Genomic DNA, 22,141 nt, shown 5'->3' with positions numbered 1-22,141 from the left:
ATCATAGCATCTAACACTCTCCTAGAGTTTGTTCAAACTTATATACATATAGTGTTTAATGTATTGACACGGGTGTGGTCCCCCCAAAGACTGTTTTACTTGCTACTGTGTCAATTATGACAAAGAACGTTTTAAGGGCATCATTGCATATATTGTCACATATAACTTACCTAACAACACTAACAAGGGCAGTGACCCAATACAAGTTGCCTTGGTTTTACATATCTCCAAGTCATAAAGACATATTTGAAGGAATAGAGAATATCTAATCTACAAAAACCATGTGGACTTAAAAAACATGCAGGGATGATCTGACCATTTTCAAATTCCACAGCAATAGTCACAGAGCCCTACTTATCTTTGCACATTGCTAGAATATACTTGGGTTCAGGGTTCATGGAGGAACTAGAGTTCATGATGAAGTTTTTGGATTGCATAATAGAGTCGTGCCTTGGTTGCTGAACGCCTTGGAACTCTTACATTTTGGCTCCCAAACGATCAACAACCGGAAGTGAGTGTTCCGGTTTTTGAATGATTTTCGGAAGCTGAAAATCCAGCATGACTTCCACAGCTTCCAATTGGCTGCAGGAGCTTCCTGTAGCCAATCAGAAGCCACACTTGGTTTCCAAACATTTTGGAAGTCGAACAGACTTCCAGAACGGATTCCATTCAACTTCCAAGGTACAACTGTAAAGCCAAAATTAAGCACTTTTTAGTCCCATTGATTTAAGTGGGAGAATTAATTCATTTTTCTCAATCTAAGGCATATTGACTCTGAACCTGAAGATAGCACAACAGCTGTCATTGCTAGTTGCAATTAATTACCGTATCGTCCATGAATTTTTCTAATGTCTGTCTCTAATTATGATGATGCATTTAAAAAGTAAATACAACAAATGCTTTTAAAACATTTTGTGCAATTTAAGCTGGAAGTCTGCTGGAAGTCTTACCTTTTATGCCACACATACTGAAATCTCCACCAAAACCTAGAATGGTAAGATTAATTGCCCTACTATACTCCTATTAAGTACTTCAGTCCAGCTACCAAGTAATTTGATTGTCAATTCAACTAGCGGTTGACTACTATTGAATTAATCCCTGTGTTGCAGTGAGCAAAAGTTTCCATATATGACCAGGCACACTCTAAATAAATACTGTATGTGACTAGTAATATAGTAACCACCACCTAGCTTTAGAAATGACATATAGAATTGCCCATGCAACTGAAAAGAGTCTCTTAACTTCAAAAGACCATCTCAGAAGACCATCAAAGCAAAGTCTTTATGTGCATGAATGCATAAGAATGAACCTTTACATGTGTACCTGTGCAGATGCAATATTCAGTTGAGTGTTACTGTTTGCAATACTCTTTATGGCTTCACCAGGTATAATTCTACAAACCAGAAATTCAAGCAGCTTAATGAGCATGAAGCCAGCAGTTTTATTAGCTCTGTTCTACCCTCTCTCTCTCTTTTTATGACAATTCCTAAATCAGTTTAGATTTTCACCTTGTTGATGCATCACATCCTTGAGAACACCTGCCTCTTGAGTTGTTAACGAATTATTATTAGGTAAGAGTAAATGCTATGAGGTGCAGTTGCCATAAAATGTTTATGGCAGGGTGCATAAAACTAAAATTTGAATTAATCGCAGGAGCACAGCAGGGACAATACTGCAGGCAGACTTGGTTCATTTTTGTTTTGTTTTTAAGGCGAGGGGAAAGGAAAAAATTGTCTGAAAGTAGCAGCAGACTCTGCTCCGAGCAGTTCAGTTAAAAATTATTGAAGTAAGAATTGTTTATTAAACAATTTTGCAATCTGACTAGATTATTAGTGTAGCGTAGCAGATAAATCTATGGAGGAAAAGTTTATCTGTGGCTACAAGCCATCAGGCAACATTTACATATAAACTTCGTTTATATTTCATCAAATCCATTGTTGAGGACTTAGCCAGGTTCACTCTCAAATTATAGCTGCTGCACTGAAAAATAATGAATGGGGAACACACAACAGAGTGTGTGCTTTACTGTTTTAACAGCACACTTTAGTTCTTCATGCCTTGGTCTTCAGCATGAACCCTAAAGCAAAGCCCTGTATTACCTTGAACTGGAAAACAGCATTTTGAGAGGCCCATGGCTCTCAGAGTCTGCCTGTGAGCTTCCAATTGCTTGGCCAGAAAACAGGATGCTGGGCTAGATAGTCCTTTTGTCTGACTCAGCTGGTCTGTTCTTCTCTGCCAATTATATATTGCTTGACAAGTGGAAAAGAGAAATTAGTACAAACTAATCCTGCTTCATTACTTGACTTTCTTTATTAATGTTAGCAAAGTCACTTCACGCAGATGGAGTCCAGAGAGAAAAGTCTTGATAATTTTTTACTGAGGAAACTCAGCGAAAACAGTGTATACACTGGTACCTATGGTTACAGATGCTTCAGGTTACAGAAGTTTCAGGTTACAGACTCTGCTAACCCAGAAATAGTACCTCGGGTTAAGAACTTTGCTTCAGGATGAGAACAGAAATCATGCTCTGGTGGTGCGGAGGCAGCAGGAGGCCCCATTAGCTAAAGTGGTGCTTCAGGTTAAGAACAGTTTCAGGTTAAGAACGGACCTCCGGAACGAATTAAGTTCTTAACCAGAGGTACCACTTACTGTGAGGAGAAAGGAACGGAGGTTTCATCTTTGTACATAGCAGGGAGACATAAAGCGAAACATGCCATAAAAACTCCCTCAGAACTACACAGCCAATCAAATCATGTGCTCTCTCACTAAAGACCATGCCACCCTATCTGGTTGCTAAACAACACCTCCACCAACACCCTCTTGGTTAGCTGACTTACTGATAACTCTTCAATTAACCCTTGAATGATGCAGAGAATTATCTCTGCTGTTGTACTTTCAACAATCCAGACAAGTATTTGAGTCATTTTATTGTATTTAGTCAAAGCACTGACACTGCCAATGGCAGGAAAGGCTATTAAATATCATACAATGTTATAATCAGAACTATAGAATTAACTCTATAGTTAACAGCCACCTTATTAAACACTTTATATATAGTTTTGCAGCTACTGCAGAAAAAAGGCCACTCTATGCATGGTATATTCAATGAAAAGCTATAAATAATATTAGGTATATACTGTATGTCAGCCTTTCTCAAACTTGGGTTCCCAAATGTTGTTGAACAAATGTTGTTAAACTACAACTCCCATCAACTCTAGCTACCAGGACTAATGGTCAAGAATGATGGAAGTTGTAGTCCAACAACATCTGGGGACCAAGTTTGAGAAAGGCTTTTATGTGTAAATGCAGAGAGTAGGACAAACATTTCCTTCTTGGCCCACCATATCATGGGCAAGGATACCCTCCCAAAACATTTGAATATAGAAGGCTCTGCCTCTGGGATCAATAAACACTGGGCAAAGAATCAGCTCATACAAACTTCAGGGAGTTATTGCCTTTCCTCCATGGTTACGTTTATTTGCCAAGGATGCCTTATCTAATTGCTTTATGTGGTTCCCTCCCTTGGAGCAGGGAGGGAGCTCAATTCCTCATCCCTCAGTGTAAAAAATATTGACCATAGATAAGGTCCTGGAGGACTGCACTGGGGTGGGAGTTAATAGGTACCAGACTAGGCTTCTGCAAGGACATTGTGCATGCTTTGAATTAACATCAATGCAGGATGGAATGGGAAAACAAAGGAACCAGAGCTTGAAACAATCATACAAATGATATAAATTTATACCCCACCCTTAAAAACAAACAAACAAACAAACAAACAAACAGGGCAGCTGACAGAATGGTTGTGTATTTCATAGAATCATAGAATAGAATCATAGAATCATAGAGTTGGAAGAGACCACAAGGGCCATCGAGTCCAACCCCCTGCCAAGCAGGAAACACCATCAGAGCACTCCTGACATATGGTTGTCAAGCCTCTGCTTAAAGACCTCCAAAGTAGGAGACTCCACCACACTCCTTGGCAGCAAATTCCACTGTCGAACAGCTCTTACTGTCAGGAAGTTCTTCCTAATGTTTAGGTGGAATCTTCTTTCTTGTAGTTTGGATCCATTGCTCCGTGTCCGCTTCTCTGGAGCAGTAGAAAACAACCTTTCTCCCTCCTCTATGTGACATCCTTTTATATATTTGAACATGGCTATCATATCACCCCTTAACCTCCTCTTCTCCAGGCTAAACATGCCCAGCTCCCTTAGCCGTTCCTCATAAGGCATCGTTTCCAGGCCTTTGACCATTTTGGTTGCCCTCTTTTTCCCTTCTCCTTCCACCCTAGCATATACAACAAAGAAACACAGTTTATATTCCAGATAAACTGATCCCAACTGCACCCTTCCACACTCAATTCCAGCGGTTCATCCTGTCCTATTTGTTCTCCCACCCAACTGTTTAAAAGGGCAGAGAGAAAATAGAAGTGTTTGACTTTTTCTAATTATTATTATTTTACAAGAGGAATTAGCATTGTTGAACTGTTAAAACACTTAGCTAGATTCATTAAAATAATCCTTTAGATGAGCTTTAAAGTCCATTGTGTTATCTGTGTGTATATTTTGAAAGAGGCTAAATTACACAGCATGATCTCCAGGGGAAGAATTCTGACTTCAAACAGAGCTCCCCGCTCTTGAATATAGATAGATCAGCCAGATGGGATGGTGCCCAGTCTCATTGATTTGCAGCCGAATAACTGCCAATAAAAGCCTTCGCCTACACACATGCACACATGTATATGTGCACACACATATCATCAGCCTCCAAAGTGCTTAGACAGAAACTGATTTAAATGTATTGATTAAATTATGCTTTTAAAAACTGATTTTGCCTAACCTGAAGTTTTGGTTACGTCGTCGCCTGTTAATGTCTATGCAACCGAAAAAATCAGGTGGCTTATTCCTCCATGAATTTGTCTTTTAAAGTGGTCCAAGTTGGTGGTCGTCACTGGGAATAAGTTCCATGGCTTAACTATGCATTGGATAAAGCAGCACTTTCTTTTATCTGTCCTGAATCCTCTTATGTTCTGTTTTATTGGATGTCTGTGATGGTCCAATCTACTTTTTCCATGTCATGTATAATTTTATAAACTTTTATTGTGTTGCTTCTTACTTGCTTTTTCTCAACACTAAAAAGACCCAGATGCAAAAGGTAAGAAGTCTGAGAGTAAGGGCTCATCTCCACTTCCACCTTTCCCATGCCTAGAAGCCATGTGTCTGAGAGGTTCCACTTGTCTCTCCACTTCCTCATGGAAATCCCTTGGGCAATGACTGGCTCAAGGCCACCCTGTGACTTTCATGACCCAGCAGGGATATTAACCCTCATTTCCCAGCTCCTAGTCTGACATTCTAACCACTACACCAGACAGACCCTTGTGGAATGGTGAAATGTGCCATTAACCTTTGCCTCAGGCAGCAAAATGTTTCAAGCTGGCCCTGTTGGGTAGGGATGAGGCCAGAGAGCAGGGTCTCTGACAGTGAATGTAGAACAGTGGTTTCCCAACTTCCTGCCCCCAAACCACTTGAAAACTGCTGAGGGACTTTGCAGATCACTTATTTATTTTTCTGCCTTTGCAGCCATTGTAATGTGCTATGCTAGATGCTGAATGGTTTTAATTGCATTTTTATGGCTTATTTTATTTATTATATATTGGATTTTATTGTATTGGATTTTATATATTGAATTTTATTGCATTGCCATTTGAACGCCATAAAATTCGAATGGCAATGCAATAAAATATGATGTAAGAAATAGAAGGAGCGATAAAATACAACTAAAAATCAATAGGAATATTTAGCGTGATGGATGTGCCATCTCCCATCTTCAACCACAAATACACCATGGACCATCACAATGAAGCTTGTGGACCACTGGTGGTCCACAGACAACAGCATGGGAATCCTTGATGTAGGACTTGGGCAAGTTCACTTGGATAAACTGATAAAGCAGTCCACACAGTGCCAGGATATAGATGGATTAGATGCATCCTAGCTTCTGGCAAAGGACTATTCAGTGGGACCATGTGGTGGTGGTGCTTTTTCCTAATAACATCTTGAAGGCTTCAAGTGGAACAGTAAGGGTGCATATCTGCAGATGACTCAACAGTTCAGCTAGTTTTAAAAGTGACCTGAATGCAATGTGTTTTTGTTGTGCTGCTTCTGCTGTTGCTGGAACATCAAAACAAGAGGGGGAGGTCCTCTTCTCTGGCTCCAGCACCAACTGCTTATACTTAGAGCAATCCTGCTATGACAGCGTAAGATTATAATGCGTGTATCCGGTACATACTGGAAGGATTCCCTGATTCTCACAATAATCATTCTATTAATCCAAGCATGCACAGGTTTTAGAAGATGCATATCAGCTTGCCTTGGGCAACTTTGCCTAAGGCAGCTGTGCAAAGTACTTAAGAGAATTAATTGTCTCTTAACCATTATTTTTCACTCATAATGGGAAGCAAGAAAGCCCAGGCCAGAAACTACATAACCACCAGCTCCTGAAGGGACCATCCACAGCCTGATATAACTGTTAGGGCTGCCCCACACTCACCTTCCCAGGTGCTCCTCAAGACCTGTGTGTCCTGAGGAAAGACGATAAGAAAAGGCTAAGCTCTACTGCGGAGCTTCTCCAAGTACAGTGGTACCTTGGGTTACATATGTTTCAGGTTACAGACTCCGCTAACCCAGAAATAGTACACCGGGTTAATAACTTTGCTTCAGGATGAGAACAGAAATCATGCTCTGGCGGCGCGGCGGCAGTGTGAGGCCCCATTAGCTAAAGTGGTGCTTCAGGTTAAGAACAGTTTCAGGTTAAGAATGGACCTCCGGAATGAATTAAGTTCTTAACCCGAGGTATCACTGTACCCTGTTTAGCAGAAACACATTACATCTCCACAAAGGACAGGGCCTTTGAAGTTGTGGCGCCCTGACTCTGAAATCCTTTCCCCAGTAATGCACACCTGACACCGACATTACAGTTTTTGAGGCCTCAGCTCAAGATCACCACATTCTCCCAGACATTTAAGATTTGAGTTGGCATTTCACCTTACTTAAGCTTTACATTTCCAGTCTGCCTCCTATTCCTTGCCTTTATCTCTCTTCTCTGTGTATTTTTTTAAAAAAAATGTATTTATGGGTTGCTCCACTTGGGAATCATTGGTAAGAAGGGCAGTTCAACCAATGGAGTTTTTTGCTTGCTGGTGCCACAGACTTTGCTTCCATCTTCTTGCATGTGCCTTTTTTCATTCGTACTGCGGGTTATCATTCCTATTCGGTTGCTGTCCGCATCTATATCGGTGTTCTACCTTGATTTGTGAGCTCTTGTTTTGTTTGTGTGGGGAAATGGGGGGGGGAACAGTTCCATGGAAAAGAAAGTCTTTTGAGGAATGAGCAAACCGTGGACCCCACCCCACCTCCACCCCACCGGCCCCCCGTCCCTCTTTCCCGCCTCGTGGTGCCCTCGCGTGCTGCCAACTCCTCGGGAGGCGAGCCTCTGCCTCGCTGCTGTGCGCGCCCTGGAGGGCTTGACTAATGCTGGCTGTTGTGCTCCGCTGGGCCGCGGGGGAAGGTGATGATGAAGAGGATGATGGCGAGGACGTTCAATGCGCCGCCGCAGCTCCCTGAGGGGCAGCCTGAATGGCCCCTCCGCTCACCAGCTGACAGCGCGTGCTCCGCTCCAGACACCCGGCCTCGGCGGCCAAGAGACGCCGCCAGCCAGCCAGCCAGCCCTGCAAACCCGCGCGCGACCAGGCAGGCAGGCGCGCGCTCGCCTTCCTCTTCCCCTCGCTCCCCTTGTCATCTGGGCAGCCCTAATTAAGAAGCGCTCGCGAAGTGGCGACCCTCCCGCTTGTTCCCCTTCTGCTTAACCCATTCCTTTTTCACCATCCCTCCAGACCCCCTTGCATGGGGAAGGGAGCCAAGGACGCCGGAGACGAGCCTTAGTTACAGGTGGAGAACATTTTTCGAGGGCTGCTGCCAACCGACTGAAAACTTGGGTGAAGAAAAGAAAAGCGAGTCCGCTGCGGGGCTTTTGCGCGGCCACAATCCTATATGCATGTTTGAACCGGCATGAAGTCCCACGTGGTGTTCACAGGAGCAGGGGCTATGAGGATTGTGCATTACGATCCGGAATATAACTTCTTCCTTATCCACATTTCTTGAGATCTTACTCTCCATTCCATTTCATTCATATACAATATATGGAATTGATTTTATGGAATGATAAGAAGCTTATTTAAGCAACTGAGGAAATGATCCACGTCTGCAAACTGCAGAAACCTACCAACCAAACAAAAACCACACGGCTGTTTGCTGAGCGGAGCCGGAGGGCCATTTTACTACATATGAAAGTTACAGTGGTTTTAAATCTGTTCTTGTTGGAGCTGCAAGGCTAGACTAGGTGGCTAACCCATGGCCGGCCAGATGTTGTTGAACTCCAGTTCCCACCATCTCAGACCATTGACAGGCTGACAGGAGCTGATGGGAGTTGGAATTCAACATCATCTGGGGTGCCCATCTCCCCTCTAATGGGTTTTCACCCAGCTAATTAGCTGCTGTTCCTTTTTTTTTTTTAAAAAAAAGGTAATTAATGGTAGTTAAAGATCCCCATTAATTAGTTCGATAGCAAGAGTGAGGCTGCGACCTTTAACCGGTAGCAAGCCCCAATGAAAACAAGGAGAGTTAATGAATAGCTTTAAATATGCTTAGGCTCCTGCTTGCAGTCAATGGGTAGTAAGTCCCATTGAATCTAATGCATTTACGCCCCAAGAAGCGTGGAGAGGATTGCAAAACAGGTGGCAAAGCGACACCTGAAGGCTGGCTTTCTTGCGCTCTGCGCTTTGATGCAAATACGTGCCTGAACTTATTACTCCTAAGGGGGGCTGGCAAGAGCCCTAAAGCCTGATCTGCTGCATGTTTTCTCAGAAGTGTTTAGTGGGGCTTAGGAGGAAAGCTGGATTGACGTCAGACTGCCTTTGGAGGCTACATGCGGTAGATCAACCAACTAGATAGAAGTGGTTTGCACACTTACCAGGGAGTAGTGATGTATGGAAGTGAGAGCTGGACCATAAAGAAGGCTTATAGCTGAAGAATTGATATTGTTGAATTATGGTGCTAGAGGAGACTCTTGAGAGTCCCATGGACTGCAAGAAGATCAAACCTATCCATTCTGAAGGAGATTAGCCCTGAGTGCTCACTGGAAGGACAGATCCTGCAGCTGAGGTTCCAATACTTTGGCTACCTCATGAGAAGAGAAGACTCCCTGGAAAAGAGACCCTGATGTTGGGAAAGATGGAGGGCACAAGGAGAAGGGGACGGCAGAGGACGAGATGGTTGGACAGTGTTCTCGAAGCTACCAGCATGAGTTTGACCAAATTGCGGGAGGCAGTGGAATACAGGAGTGCCTGGCGTGCTCTGGTCCATGGGGTCACGAAGAGTCGGACACGACTAAACAACAACAAGCGCCTTTAAGTCAGTGGAAGCCACTCTTGGGCAATCGCGCACAGATTCAGTCTCTGCGTTTCCAGCGGCCTCACTGGGGATGGAGTTGGTGGGATTTGTAGTCCAACAACTTCCTGAGAGCCGCAGGTTTCCCCATTCCATTAGTTATAAGTGCTACTTCATAATATGCTCAGCCAGCCCTGCTGTGTTCGGGGCCCCACGTGCTCATTCTGCGGAATGGGACCCTAGACCTCGTACTCGGTATACGTTTAAAGCACATTCCAAGCACATCCCTCCTGCAAATAATTATGGGAAGTGTAGTTTACCCTTCACAGACCTGCAGTGCCCAATATCCTTAGCAAACTACAGTACCTAGAATTCTTGGGAGGGAGGGGGAAGAATGTGAATTAACAACCGTCTTGCTTGAAAATAAATAGGCTCAGTGTGAAAACCACTTCCAAAACATTTCTGCTTTAGTTAGAATACACTTTGGTTCGTATTTCTTAATATCTGAGAGGCTTGGAGTACCGTGAAGCGAACTCTTCCACATATAGGAGCCAACTGCTAGGGTCCGAGGACCCTTCAGCCCCACCCCAATAAAAAATTTGAGGGGACAGACCCTCCCCCCAACAAAGCTGATGGGCATTGCCATTCAAATAGTGTGTGCGGCCGTGTCTTGTGATCGATTATGTGGGGCGGGGCTGATCTGCCCCCCACAAAAATATTCATTCAGCTTGGCACCCCTGCCAGCATACAAGTCATCCTATTTAAATTAACCTTTCGGATTACCGGCTAGATTTCTAAACCAAAACAAGAAAACAAACCAGCGTAGTTATATCAACTCAGATCTGAGACCCACTGAGATCAATTGGGCTTTCTATTAGGTGACTGTGTATCGGATTGCCGTGTTAATGGATAGAATATAAACGCTGGAAAATTCCACCAGGGAGTCCTACCTTTTAAGTTAAGCCTTCCCCGCCCACTAAGATCATAAACTTCCCTCTCGGCTAGTACAAACCCCTGAAACGTGCTCCGATCGATAAACGCACCCTGGGTTTCACGCCAATACAAAGCTTCCCCCAACTCATTTCACACTCCGACGCGTAAGTTCCGCTCGGCCAAGTGTTAACACCCCCCGCCCCCCAACACGCTCTGCCTCATCGATTGAAAAGTGAGACACCACTTTAAAAACGAAACAGGAACCCATCCTTTAGGTACCGCTGCGCTCCGCAGCGAGAGAAGGCGCACACAAGCACTTTGGGGGGCGCAAGTCTATGCACCCTTACATAGGAGTAAGCTCCGTCGAACTCATTGGGAAATATTTATGGGTAGTCAAGCATAAGACTGCACTGTTCGTGTCAAACTGGAATCCCCGGTCCTATATGCACGCTTACTCGTGTAAGTGGAAGGAGGGAAAGTACCACCTCTGATGTCACAGTAGGGGGGATAGCGTTGTCTCTCGGGGCGCCATTGGTCCATTATCTGCATATCGGATGAATGCGCTTTTCTCAGTCATCCACCAAATACGTTAAGCAGAGGAAGAGGGAGATCATGGAAGGTTAAGGGTTAAGCTGTCGCTCTTATTTCGGGGGGGGGGTGTTATTTCATGATGGCCAAGCAATGTCACGAAAGTAACGAGCAAAGGTTTGAGTCACCCGGAACTCTTAATCAGGCAAGCGGGGTGCAGTGGGGAGAATATAGAAACGTACGATGGTCCAGGAAGTCCAGCATCTGGTTCTCACAGTGGCCACCCAGTTGTCCTCGAAGAGGATCCGGAGCACAATAGTGCTCTTCCTTCCTGTGGTTTCCAGCAACGGGTATTCAGAAACATGGCTGTCTCTCTGACCCCGGAGCATGACCACCGTGGCTCGTAACCGTGGCTAGCAGCCTCACCCTCCACGAAATTGCCCAATCCTCCTTGAAAGCCATCCAAGTTGGTGGTCATCTCTGCATCTTGTGGCAGCGAGTTCCACATGCGATGCGTGAGGAAGTACTTTCTTTCATGCAACGTTCAGCTGCATCAGATCACGTGCCTGAGTTCGGAGAGTTCGGAGAGAGGGAGGGGAAACTGTCTCCATCCGCTTTCTCCGTAACGTGTAGAATTTGATACACTTCTATCCAGGCACTTCTCCCTCGGCTTTTCTCTGAACCAAACAAGCCTCAGAGGGGTTCGCTTTCCAAGCAAGTGTGCATAAGACTGCAGCGTCATAAATAACATAAGAAACTGACTTATACCGAGTCCGACCATTAGGCAGCGTTGTCTGCACTGACTGGCAGTAGCTCTCCAGGCAAAGGGTCTTTCCCAATGCTGCCTATAGGCATGGGCGTGGCCAAGGGTGGGGGCAGCTGCCCCCCCAAATCAAGTAAATAAATAAAATACTTAACTAACTGACCAACTGCATCACAGATATTTCGGTTCTCCCCCCAAAAAAACCTGCCCCCACTACAATAAATCCTGGCTACGCTCATGCCTGTAAGTGCCTAGAATCGAACCTATGATTTTCCGCATGCGAAGCACATGCCCGGCCATTGAGCTATTTGGTCCTTTCCTCGAGGAAGCCTGTCCTAATTTCAAGCCCCAAAACTAACCCAAACCAAAACCCAACAAAACCTTCAATATCCCGTGCGTAATTTACTTGAGAGACAACGGAGCTCGGCGAGACTTCTGAGTATTTTGGCATTAAGTTTCAAATGAAAAAGAATAGAAATGCAATGATTTAGGACTGCAGCGCCAATACGCTTAAAGTTTTGGTTTTATTATTAATATTAGTATTTGTTTTAATATCGCCATGATCTTTAAGCACACCGACGCTGCAGTTTCTTACTTGGGAGTAAATTGCATCAAAAAGAATGGGACTTCTTTTGAGAAAACACGACCAGGACTGCAAATCCCACTGACGACTCCAGAGAGGAGAGCGAAACGCGCGCTCTGCCTCCCCACCTCCGGAGAACTTCGCCCGCATCGCGGTGCGGTAACTTTCTTTCTAACGCTCTCCGCCCCCGCCCCGCCGGGGTCCTTGGAGGCGCTTCCCAACCCCAAACCCCATTGATTTCCAAGGAGCTGCTTCCCAGCTGATGTATTTGGGAGGAGGTGCCAATGACTTATTAAAGCCACACCGTGCCCTCGCCTTTGTTTCGCTCCGAGGCGCTATTAAGCATGCTTGGCGCGGGCGCATAACTGATTCCTTTGCGCCCAGTCTCTTGGATACTAGGGGGCTGACTTGGGAAGGTAGAAGCTAATTGCTAATAATGGAGAGAAAGGAACCAGCCAGCATCGCGGGAGTGGTCCGGCATATGGCGAATGAACGGCCTCCAACGCACAATATTCACGTTTCCAAAATATTAATGAGATTAGAGCAACCTGCAGCTACGCGTTACAGCTTGTAAATGGGGGAACAAGCGGGGGGCAGGGGGAGGAGAGGGGGAGTGACAAAGGCTTGTTATGCAAAGGCCGGAACAGAACCTCAGAGTGGAAAATGTGTGTTGGTTTTCCCTTACACCCAGTGCCCGTTTAAAGATATAATTAAGAGAATTAAATGTAATGAACTCCCCCGCTCCTGCAACCAGGGAGCGATGCATCTTTGCAACAATTCCGTGAGGTCCGTAAGGCTGACAGGTGCCAAGTAACTCAGCGAGCCTGACGTGCGTGCTCTTCAACTAAGCTTTTACTCAGAGTAGACCCATTGAAAGTAACAGACATGACTAAGCTAGGGTCATTCTTTTATATGGGCAGGGTCTGCTGTGAGAAAAACCTCGTTGACGACCAGCCGCTATGATCCTAGATCCTGCGATCCTAAATTGTGATCCTAGCCTCATAACTTTATTTTATTATTTCTTTATTTAGTCCACTTCAATCCCCCCCCCGCCCTCCATGGAGGTCAAGATAACCTATATGGTTCTCCCCTTCCTTATTTACACCCCACGAGAGGCAGTCACTCACTGGCCGGGGTCACCTTCATGGCTGAGTGGAAATTTAGACCCAGGTCTCCCACATGCTAGTCCAATGCTCTAACTACTGCACCACACTCAGTTAGCATGTATTTGTTCAGTGTTGTCGAGCGCAAACTGACTAGCGTGTTGGGAACCAGGACGAAGACCTTTCCAAGTCCAAGCTCAAAATGTTCTTGCTCCAATGGAAGCAAAGCCCCGTTTAAGGAGCTTACGCCTTTATCCTTGCAATCCTGAGGGCTTTTACCCTTAAAACAAACAAACAACCACAACCCCGTTATGTTCAGTAGAGCTTACTTCGGGGAAAGTATGCATTGGGCTCGTTTATGGGGGCGGTATTTGTTTATTTGCTTGTTTTAAACCTAACCTTCTTCCTGCCAGACTTAAAGCAGGGGCCACTTCAGTACAGCTAAGGCTGCGATCCTAGACACACTTAACGTTAACCAACGGGATAAAATGGAGCTTTCCACTGAGTCAATATGAACTTTCTAGTCAAGGATTTGTGTGCTTAAGGCTCCCATTGAAATAAACGTGAGTTGGAATGATTTAATTGATATCAGGGTCATCTGTCTCCCTCACTCCCAACGCGAGAGGATGCTTGGGAAGGTTCCAAGTGAGATCCACTTTGGGATTTGGTTGCTTTTAAAAGCACCGCTATAGAGTTCTATGGGCTTACAAAGCCCGATCCTATGGACATCTACTCAGAAACAAGTCCTACTGAGTTCAAAGGGATTTGCATCCTGAGCCTATGCCTGTCTACTCAGAAGCAAGTCCTACTGAGAGTAGCTGAGTTCAAAGATATTTGCAGCCCGATCCTAGGCATCTTCACTCAGAAGTACCGTAAATTCTAAGGGATTGATAGTCCGATCCCAGGCATGCTTACTCAAAAGTAAGTTCAAAGGGATCTGCAGCCGGATCGTACCTATACAGGCTTACTCAGAAGTAAGTCCCGTCCCCCGGGTTCCATGACACGCACACCCGCTGCCAAGCGTGCCTAGGATCGCAGCCTGTGTTTAGACTCGGTGCAGGAGGTGTTTTGTCCGGGAGAAGCAGCGAGGCAAGCCCAGCCGGGCGACCTGGCGGTCTTCGCTGAACTTTTCACCTTGCCCAGGGACGGTGTCACCCGCTCCGTCAACAACCCCCGGGAGCTGCCGGGCGAGAGTGGCTCGCCGCTCACCGGCAGCAGCTCCGGGGTTCCAAGTAACCCGAAGATGGCCGATGTTTATCTCGGCCCCGGCGAAGGCGGCCGCGCGAAAGGTTATCAAGGGGGCAGGTGCTTTGTTACGCGGCGGGAAAGTGACACTCTCACCTGCTCGCTTCCTGCGCGGGATGCCGCGGCCGCCTATCAGGACCAGGAGCCACGAGGCGAGCCCCCCAGGAGCTGCTCCGCTCCTTGTCCAGAGCTGCCGGCTCCCGGGGGGGGAGGGGGGAGGAGAAACGAGCAGCCCGAGAAAGGAGAGACTGGCAGGCGAGGGAAGTGGGCGGGATGGGGGGGGGTACCCCTCTCCAGCGGGACTTCCTTCCGAGTAAACCTGCGCTAGTGATTTGCGCTGAATCTGCTGCGGAAAACTCACGTGAGATTGGAGAGACCCGAATCTCTCCAAACCGAATCTGAGCAGAACAACATTCACCACGCATGTGGTTCCTAGCAACTGGCATTCAGAGTTATACTGCCTCAGACAGTGGAGATAGAATATCCACTTTCTATGCCATGCGTAATTTTGTGCGCTTCTATCACGTCGCCTCTTACTCCTCTTTCTTAAAGGAGAGCCTCTCCACCCCCTTGATCGTTCGGGTTGCCCTTTTCTGAACCTTTTGCAACAATAGCCTTTTTGAGTTGAGGCGACCAGAATTCTATAAGAGTATTCCAAGTTACAAGGGGCAATTTGGGAGAGAAAAAAGGGCTCTTGCCTTCATAGCCTGCCGGTGCGCTCCTTGGAAGCTTTTATTTGACCGCTGTCGGAAGAAGAGGGTTGGATAAATGCCCCCGCCTCCAGCTGTCAGCCAGCAAGTCTCTCCTGCTGAGAAATTATACACCACCTTACTCAAGAAACTGAAGTCCAGTTTCAAAATAAAAACATTCATGGAAACAATATAAATATACCCCTGGCTTAAACCAAGAACAACATTTGCCCCTCGTGGGCTTGTAATGGGTATCGGTGGAGAATGGGATCCCACAAACTACTGAAGGGGAAGTATTTTAGGGTATCTGGATGCTGAATTGGTTTAAGATAAATGTTCTACTGGCGACCCCTGACACACTTCCTTGAGATTATTGCTAGATTCATGTCGGTAAGGAAAGTATGAAGTGTCTAGTACTAGGGTACGAAATGTATTATACTCCTAATAATATTTAACGTTTGTGTAGAGCTTTTAAGCGTTCCAAGGGCTTCGCGAGCATGATCGAGTTGCCATGATTTTCACAACCCCGCAAGTATTATTGCCACCACCATTTCCCATTGCGGCTGAGAGAAAGTGGTTTGCCTCTAGTCACCTAGTGACATAAGGGCAAAGGGACATCCCTTCGTGTGTGAGAGGCTATAAAACGACGTGTTATATAACGTGTTCTTAAGCGCTTACGTCCTTCTCTGTCCTGGAATTACTTCCCTGTTTGCAGTTACGCAGAGTGCAGGCGGCTGTACTCTGCGCACCCTCAGAGGCACTCCTGACTTAATAATTATTTCGAATGCTTCAGAACTGAAGTTCTGGCGCTGGAATCTGGTTAAGAGGCTCAGCCTTGCTTTGTGAGGTTCACGTTAAGCCTTCCCACAGCAGTCTAGACTAAGCGGGATCGGGCAACTAATAAAGTTCTGGGATGACTACGTTGCACCTCTGTTGGCTTAAGGCTTCCCAAATAATCTCTTTTCAGTAATAAATGCGGGAGTTTAGGTTGAGGCTAGCTAGACAGGGAGCTGCATTGTCGCGTCCTCTTCCATAGCGTAGCCGGAAGAGTTAAGGCCAATCAGGTCTTGGAAAAATGTGCGCTCGAAGGGTATCGCCCGGGCTATATCTAAAGTTTAAATTATTTTGCTCCGGATTCCGGAGTTCAGCATACCTTCCTATCGGGACATAAGACGCTCAACATGTTTGTAGTTGGGGCGTTCAATTTATTTTGCGATTCATATTTCGCTAAATGTGGGAAGGGCAGAGAGAACCAGCCAGGTATAGTTGCTTTAATCTCACAGGAGCGGAGGAAAGGCTAGCTATGAATGTAACAAGAACCAGTCATCTGGCATAATAAGCGCAGTTCGAATCCACGCATTTCCCTCCCCTTCCCGAGCAAACGCATTCACGTCTCCAAACATAACCCAGTTGTCCTAAAAACTTTTTTCTTGGAAGTAAAGGAGCGAGCTCCCGTCTGCACGGTCATCAGCTGGTAAGTCGTCTGTTGGAAATGGTTCGCGCGTTCTGCTGAGGCTCAGTGACTGATGAAACCCAGTGTTGAACAGGCCAATGAATCAGCCCAGTGGAATTTGTTTCCAAAGAAGTAAGGCTTCAATTCTGCATCTACCTACTTGGGGACTTATGAGTAGATGTGCATAGGACTCAGCTGTGCATAAATGGCTTACACTGCATATACATAACTCTACTAGGTTAAAGTAAAAGAGCATCGTGAGAGTCAGCGAGGGCGAAACCAGTGGGCTATAGAGGATTAATATGATTGGGACTAAGGTCATCACCGGTTTGAACGCGACTGCTCCCGTTCAGCAGGTGCGTGAATTGTGAAGTAGTCCTGTTGTGATGTCATAGAACAATAGGGTTGCAAAAAGGAGCTTCTCGATTTAATGAACTTTCACCTAGCAAGCAGGCCATTGGTCTGTCCAGCTCGATATTGTAGCTCAATATTGTCTGCACTAACCGGCAGCGGCTCTCAAACAGGGGGCATTCCCACCTTACCGGAAGATGCCGAGAGCTGAACCTAGGACAATGTATGTGATCTGAAACTAATATATTACCCTTTCTCGATTACTCTGCAATGTACAATGTAATGGCATTTCTGGAGTAGAAGGTGTGAGAAACCCCTTAGTAAACGTGTTCCTGAAATGTCTGTGCTGATGTATTTCAGACCGAAGCATTTGCGAGGAATTGCGCTGACCTCGTATTATCATTACTTATTATTAATAGCGAACCATCGGTGCAGACGCGCTTTATTATTTGACAAGGGGAGGGATCCTGCTGAGGGGCAAATCATTCCCTGAAGCAAGTCTCCTCGAGACTTACCCGCACGTTATATCGTTTCCTGTAAAGACACACCTCAACAAAAGTTGTTGCTTTTAAAACTTTTTTTATTTGTTCTTTCTCTCTCTCTCAAAAAAGTTACATAAACAATGGCAGCTGAATTTGTTAAAAAATAAACGGATCGTGTAAAAAGTCGTTTGGTTTAAAAAAAGATAAAACAGAACCAGTAGCAAACATCCAGTAATAAATAAACAACCTGTCGCTAAAACATCACAAAAGCAAATGAAATGGACATAAATGTTTGACACAACAAACAAAAATGGTAGTTTCCCGCGTTCCCCTCCCCCCACCCCATGCTGTTTGCAAATGAGTTTAATAATGACGATTAGAGACATGGCTGAGTTCGACCTTGGTATATTAATCCAATTGGCAGTGAGTCGCTTTTCTTTTGGAGCCGCGTCTCTCAGTCTCCACTCCCGGCGGCTTATAAAGTGCTTGCGCCAAATCCCACCTACAGAAGACGCCAACATTCGGTTTGGATGAACGTTGAGGAAAAGCTAAGCAGGATACAAACAAAAATCCGCTCCCCCTATTTACAGCCCGGGAAGAAAGGGATACCCACTAACGCTGCCCTCTCCACCGGTCCTCCTCGTTTGCACTCAGAATTTGTACAGCGACTCTGTATTCGGGATGCTTTGCAAGCGGCCAGGTTGCAAGGAAAGGTACTTGCCTTTTCGCTAGCAAAAGCCAAACACCCCTTGGGGTGACCGGGACACCGGGGCGGATGGCTAGAAGGCAGGTCCGCCTAGGGTCCCCTCGCTCCGGAGGAATTCCAAGGAGGGCGCTTGATCCCAAGCGAACTCTATTGGAAGGAAGGCTGCGGTCATGAGCGCACAGGAGCCCCACTGAACACGCTGAGGGACTGCTTATGTAACTAAGCGCGGAAGTAGATTGATTTACATCAAGGGGGGTTCCTTGCAAGTACATGTAGCGAGGACAAAACAGTCCTGCGTTTGGGAAGGCGGAGGAGCGCACACAAAGTCGGTGGACCCAAAAGAACCGACAACCAAACTCAGACCACTAGTATAGCCACAATCTTCAGGATCCCCAGGGAAGCTTGTGGGACGGATGCAGCGAGGACTGCAACCTCGAAACTGTGCCCAATTCTATCAGCTGAAGTCACTTCAAAGCGAAAGGCTAATTTGCCGTCTAGTTCAGATGAAGGGTTGCAATGAAACTGAATGGAGCCTTGTTGATTGTAATGAGAGTCACAAGCACACTTCGTGGCAGTATTAAAAAGAACAATTAACATGTACTTCCGAGCAATTGTGCTTAGAATGAAACTGAACGAGATCTATATCCAAACGTCAAAGGACAGAGTTCTCGCAGCTCCGACCCTAAATGCATTTACCTGGAATTGTTTAGTTGATCTCAGTTAATATACTTCCAAGAAACGATGGTTAGGCTTTCAAATGGGACAGCTCATTCCTCTGTATTACTGCTGAGAAATAAGCCCCGCTGAGTTCATTTTGGATTATTCTCAGGCAAGTTGCTGTAACGGTACAGACTATGTCTACTTGGAAGTAAGCGTCGTTGAGGTCAACGGGCTTTACTTCCACGTACAGTGGTACCTCGGGTTAAGAACTTAATTCGTTCTGGAGGTCCGTTCTTAACCTGAAACTGTCCTTAACCTGACTTTAGCTAATGGGGCCTCCCGCTGCCACCGCGCGATTTCTGTTCTCATCCTGAAGCAAAGTTCTTAACCCGAGGTACTATTTCTGGGTGACGTGAATGTCATCTGGAGACCGAAACTTACTAGGGAGCGATCCGAAGTGAACGCTTTGGAGTTTACATGCGAGGAACCCTCGAGGAGCTGTCCCCAAAAGCAGTGCTTAATTTAGGATGGGTACAGTCCATTGTCCCAGGATCTGCAATCCGGAATCTGTTTTACTCTCTCTGGTGAAGTATATGCAACTGATTCCAGCAGGAAAGGGGAAGCAAAATTTTAAAACTAGAAAAACAAACCAGGTTACATTCAGTACCAATATCGGCTTCTAGAAAATCGCTTAAAAGCTAAGATTCGAAGCACAGTTGTTTGGAAGAAAGCCCCCTTTGCTTGCTTGCGAGAACAGCGACCACAGTGCTTTACGAATAGAGTTCAAGAGAAATCATGGTTCAAAAGCTTTCCCTACCGTTCTAGACCTGCGCAGGGTAAATGGCTACTTCTAGAAAGAGAAGTTAAGGAGAGTTCCCCCCGCAGGTTTCCAAAGCTTTCTAAGGCTGGCGAGGTGAGTCCGTCAGAGCCTGCGACACGCGTCTGCTTGCCCCCACATGCCCAGGATCCTGCCCTGTTCACGCCAGCAACGTCTTTCACAAGCCGTCTGACAAGCAGTCCTCCCCCCGCATCCCCGGTCAGCTTCAGGGTCGGCTTGACTGGCAGCCGCCGATCTCACCTATCCCTCCCTGCCCGACTAACGCGCGCCTAGCTGGCCTCGTCAGAGTCACTGTAATGGGATCGGGGCGAGAACTCCCCATCGCTGCGATGGGCCGGCGGCGAAGGTTTCCTCCGCTCCTGCTGGGGCTGGCCCGACGGCGGCAGAAGCTGAGCCGGCGAGGGGGCTTTCTGCCCCAACTCCGTGAACGTGGGGAAATGTAGCGGGTCCAGTTGCACCGAGAAGCCTCCTCCTCCTGCCCCGCCCCCAGCCGGCTGCTCTTGGGGGAAACGCGTCCGGCAGTGTCCCGAGGCCTGGGACCTTGGCTGTTGCTGCAGAGCGCCCCCTACAGGCGGGGTGCAGGGCGCGCGCTCGTAAGTCTGGCTGGCGGGGGCGCCGTCGGCTGGAGGCGGGCTGTGCAGCAGCTCGGCCAGCGCGCTGATGTAGATCTGCGCCATCTGCAGCGTCTCGTACTTGGAGAGCTTCTTGTCGTTGTTGAAGGAGGGGATGACATTGCGCAGCTGGTCGAAGGCGTGGTTCAGCCCGTGCATCCGCCGCCGCTCGCGGGCGTTGGCCGCCAGGCGCCTCTGCTTCTGCACGCCGCTCACCTGAGGGCCCTGGCGGAGCAGACCCCCGCCGCCGCCGACGGGGCAGGGCGCGCGGGGCCGCGGAGCCTCCGCGTCGCCAGGGGTGCCGCCTGCCTGGTGGTGGTGGTGGTGGCGACGGTGGTGCTCCTGCAGAGCGCACAGCTTCCCCGACCCGCCGCTCCGGCTCCGGCTGCCGCCGCCCAAGTGCTCGGCCGCGCCTGCCTCCAAAAGCTCCTCGTCGTCCTCCTCGTCCTCCTCCTCGTCGTCTTCTTCCTCCTCGTCCCCCTCAGCTGCTCCTGAGAGCAGGTACCTGGGCGACGAGGTGACCCGGCCTGGGCAGCAGATGCCCAGCCAGGCTGAGGAGAAGCCGCGACTTGCCGCCGTCGCCTCCTGTCCCAGCAGAAGGCTGTCTTCCAGTGGCTGCTGCTGGGAGCCCAAATCCCTGCCGCCTTCGCCCCACTCGCTGGGCGCAGCCACGGCGCGCAGGTGGCTCATAGCGTCTGCGAGGGTTGCCTCAGCGCGAGAAGTCGCCGCCGCCTGACCTGCTGCACGCGCCCTTTGCGCTCTCCCCCTCAGCCCGGGACGAACAGCAAGTGCTTCAGGAGCCCTGTCTAACCCTGCGACGCGCGCTCATACATAAGGGAGGAAAATAATAATAGTAATAATAATAATAAAGCACACATATACTGACACACGGCCCGCCAACAACTAGGCTTCTCCGGTTGCGGAGGGCGCTGCGCCCCCTTTAAAAAGCGGCACGCGCCGGGGTCCCCCACCCTCTCCACCTCCTCCTTCCCCGCACACACCCCTCCTCGGCGCCCCACCCTCCACCTCCCGCCCTCCTCGCGCCAGTCGCGTGTCGGCTCAGCCATTGGAGCGCGCGGGGCCTTGTCGCGTGCGGGCAGCCAATGGGCTGAAGCGTGAAGGTTGGGTGTTTGTTTGGGCTTTCTTTCTGTCTTTCTGTCTGTCTTTCTTTTGGCCAGCGCCGGAGTAGAAGGCGCGGGCAAGGGAGCAGGAGGAGGGCGAGGACGGAGAGACAGAAGGAAACAAAAAGTTGATATACAAAGGACGGAATACCTGAGTGTCTCTAAGTAACAGTTGCTGTCCCGCCAACAATAAGGCGCGCGTTTTTATAGCAGGCAGGGTATTGCTTGTGCGTGCGTGTGAGGGAGAAATTGAGGGAGCAGGAGTTACATATACCTGCAGTCACGCGCCACCCCGGGAGTGTGAGTGAGGTAAAAGTGTGCCAACTTGTGAGGAAGGGAAAGGCAAGCGGGAGGGCGCGTGCCTAGAAAGGGGTCCGCGCGAGCGCAGATTTCCTGGGTCGCCTAAACTGGCTGGGACGTGGTTTTTGGACGCCCGCTGGGGACCCTGCACCTCAGAGCTCTCCGAAACCAGGAGCTGCGTTTGGTTTTGCAACGCCATTGAAGCGGCGCTTCTCCCATTGCCTTCAAGGGGAGAAGGGGGGGATACCCCTCGAAACCCCCTTCAAAGGCATTGGAATTGCAGTCAAGAAAGGTGGGCGAGTCACGTTCAACTCGAGACGCCCTTTCTTTGAGAG

The 22,141-nt window shown here is 47.7% G+C and overlaps 1 protein-coding gene across 1 annotated transcript; it reads right to left on the bottom strand.

Annotated features, from left to right (window-relative positions):
• Positions 1–17,663: 17,663 nt before the first annotated feature.
• On the bottom strand, positions 17,664–21,279 carry ATOH1 (atonal bHLH transcription factor 1). The gene has a single exon (XM_082236619.1). The coding sequence runs from the start codon at positions 21,073–21,075 to the stop codon at positions 20,044–20,046; it is 1,032 nt and encodes a 343-aa protein (XP_082092745.1). The 5' UTR covers positions 21,076–21,279; the 3' UTR covers positions 17,664–20,043.
• Between the last annotated feature and the right edge of the window lie 862 nt (positions 21,280–22,141).

Source organism: Podarcis vaucheri (genome assembly GCF_965113315.1).
Source record: "Podarcis vaucheri genome assembly, chromosome: 9".
In the NCBI taxonomy this organism is placed as follows: Eukaryota; Metazoa; Chordata; class Lepidosauria; order Squamata; family Lacertidae; genus Podarcis; species Podarcis vaucheri.
This window is presented reverse-complemented; position numbering and strand designations above follow the sequence as displayed.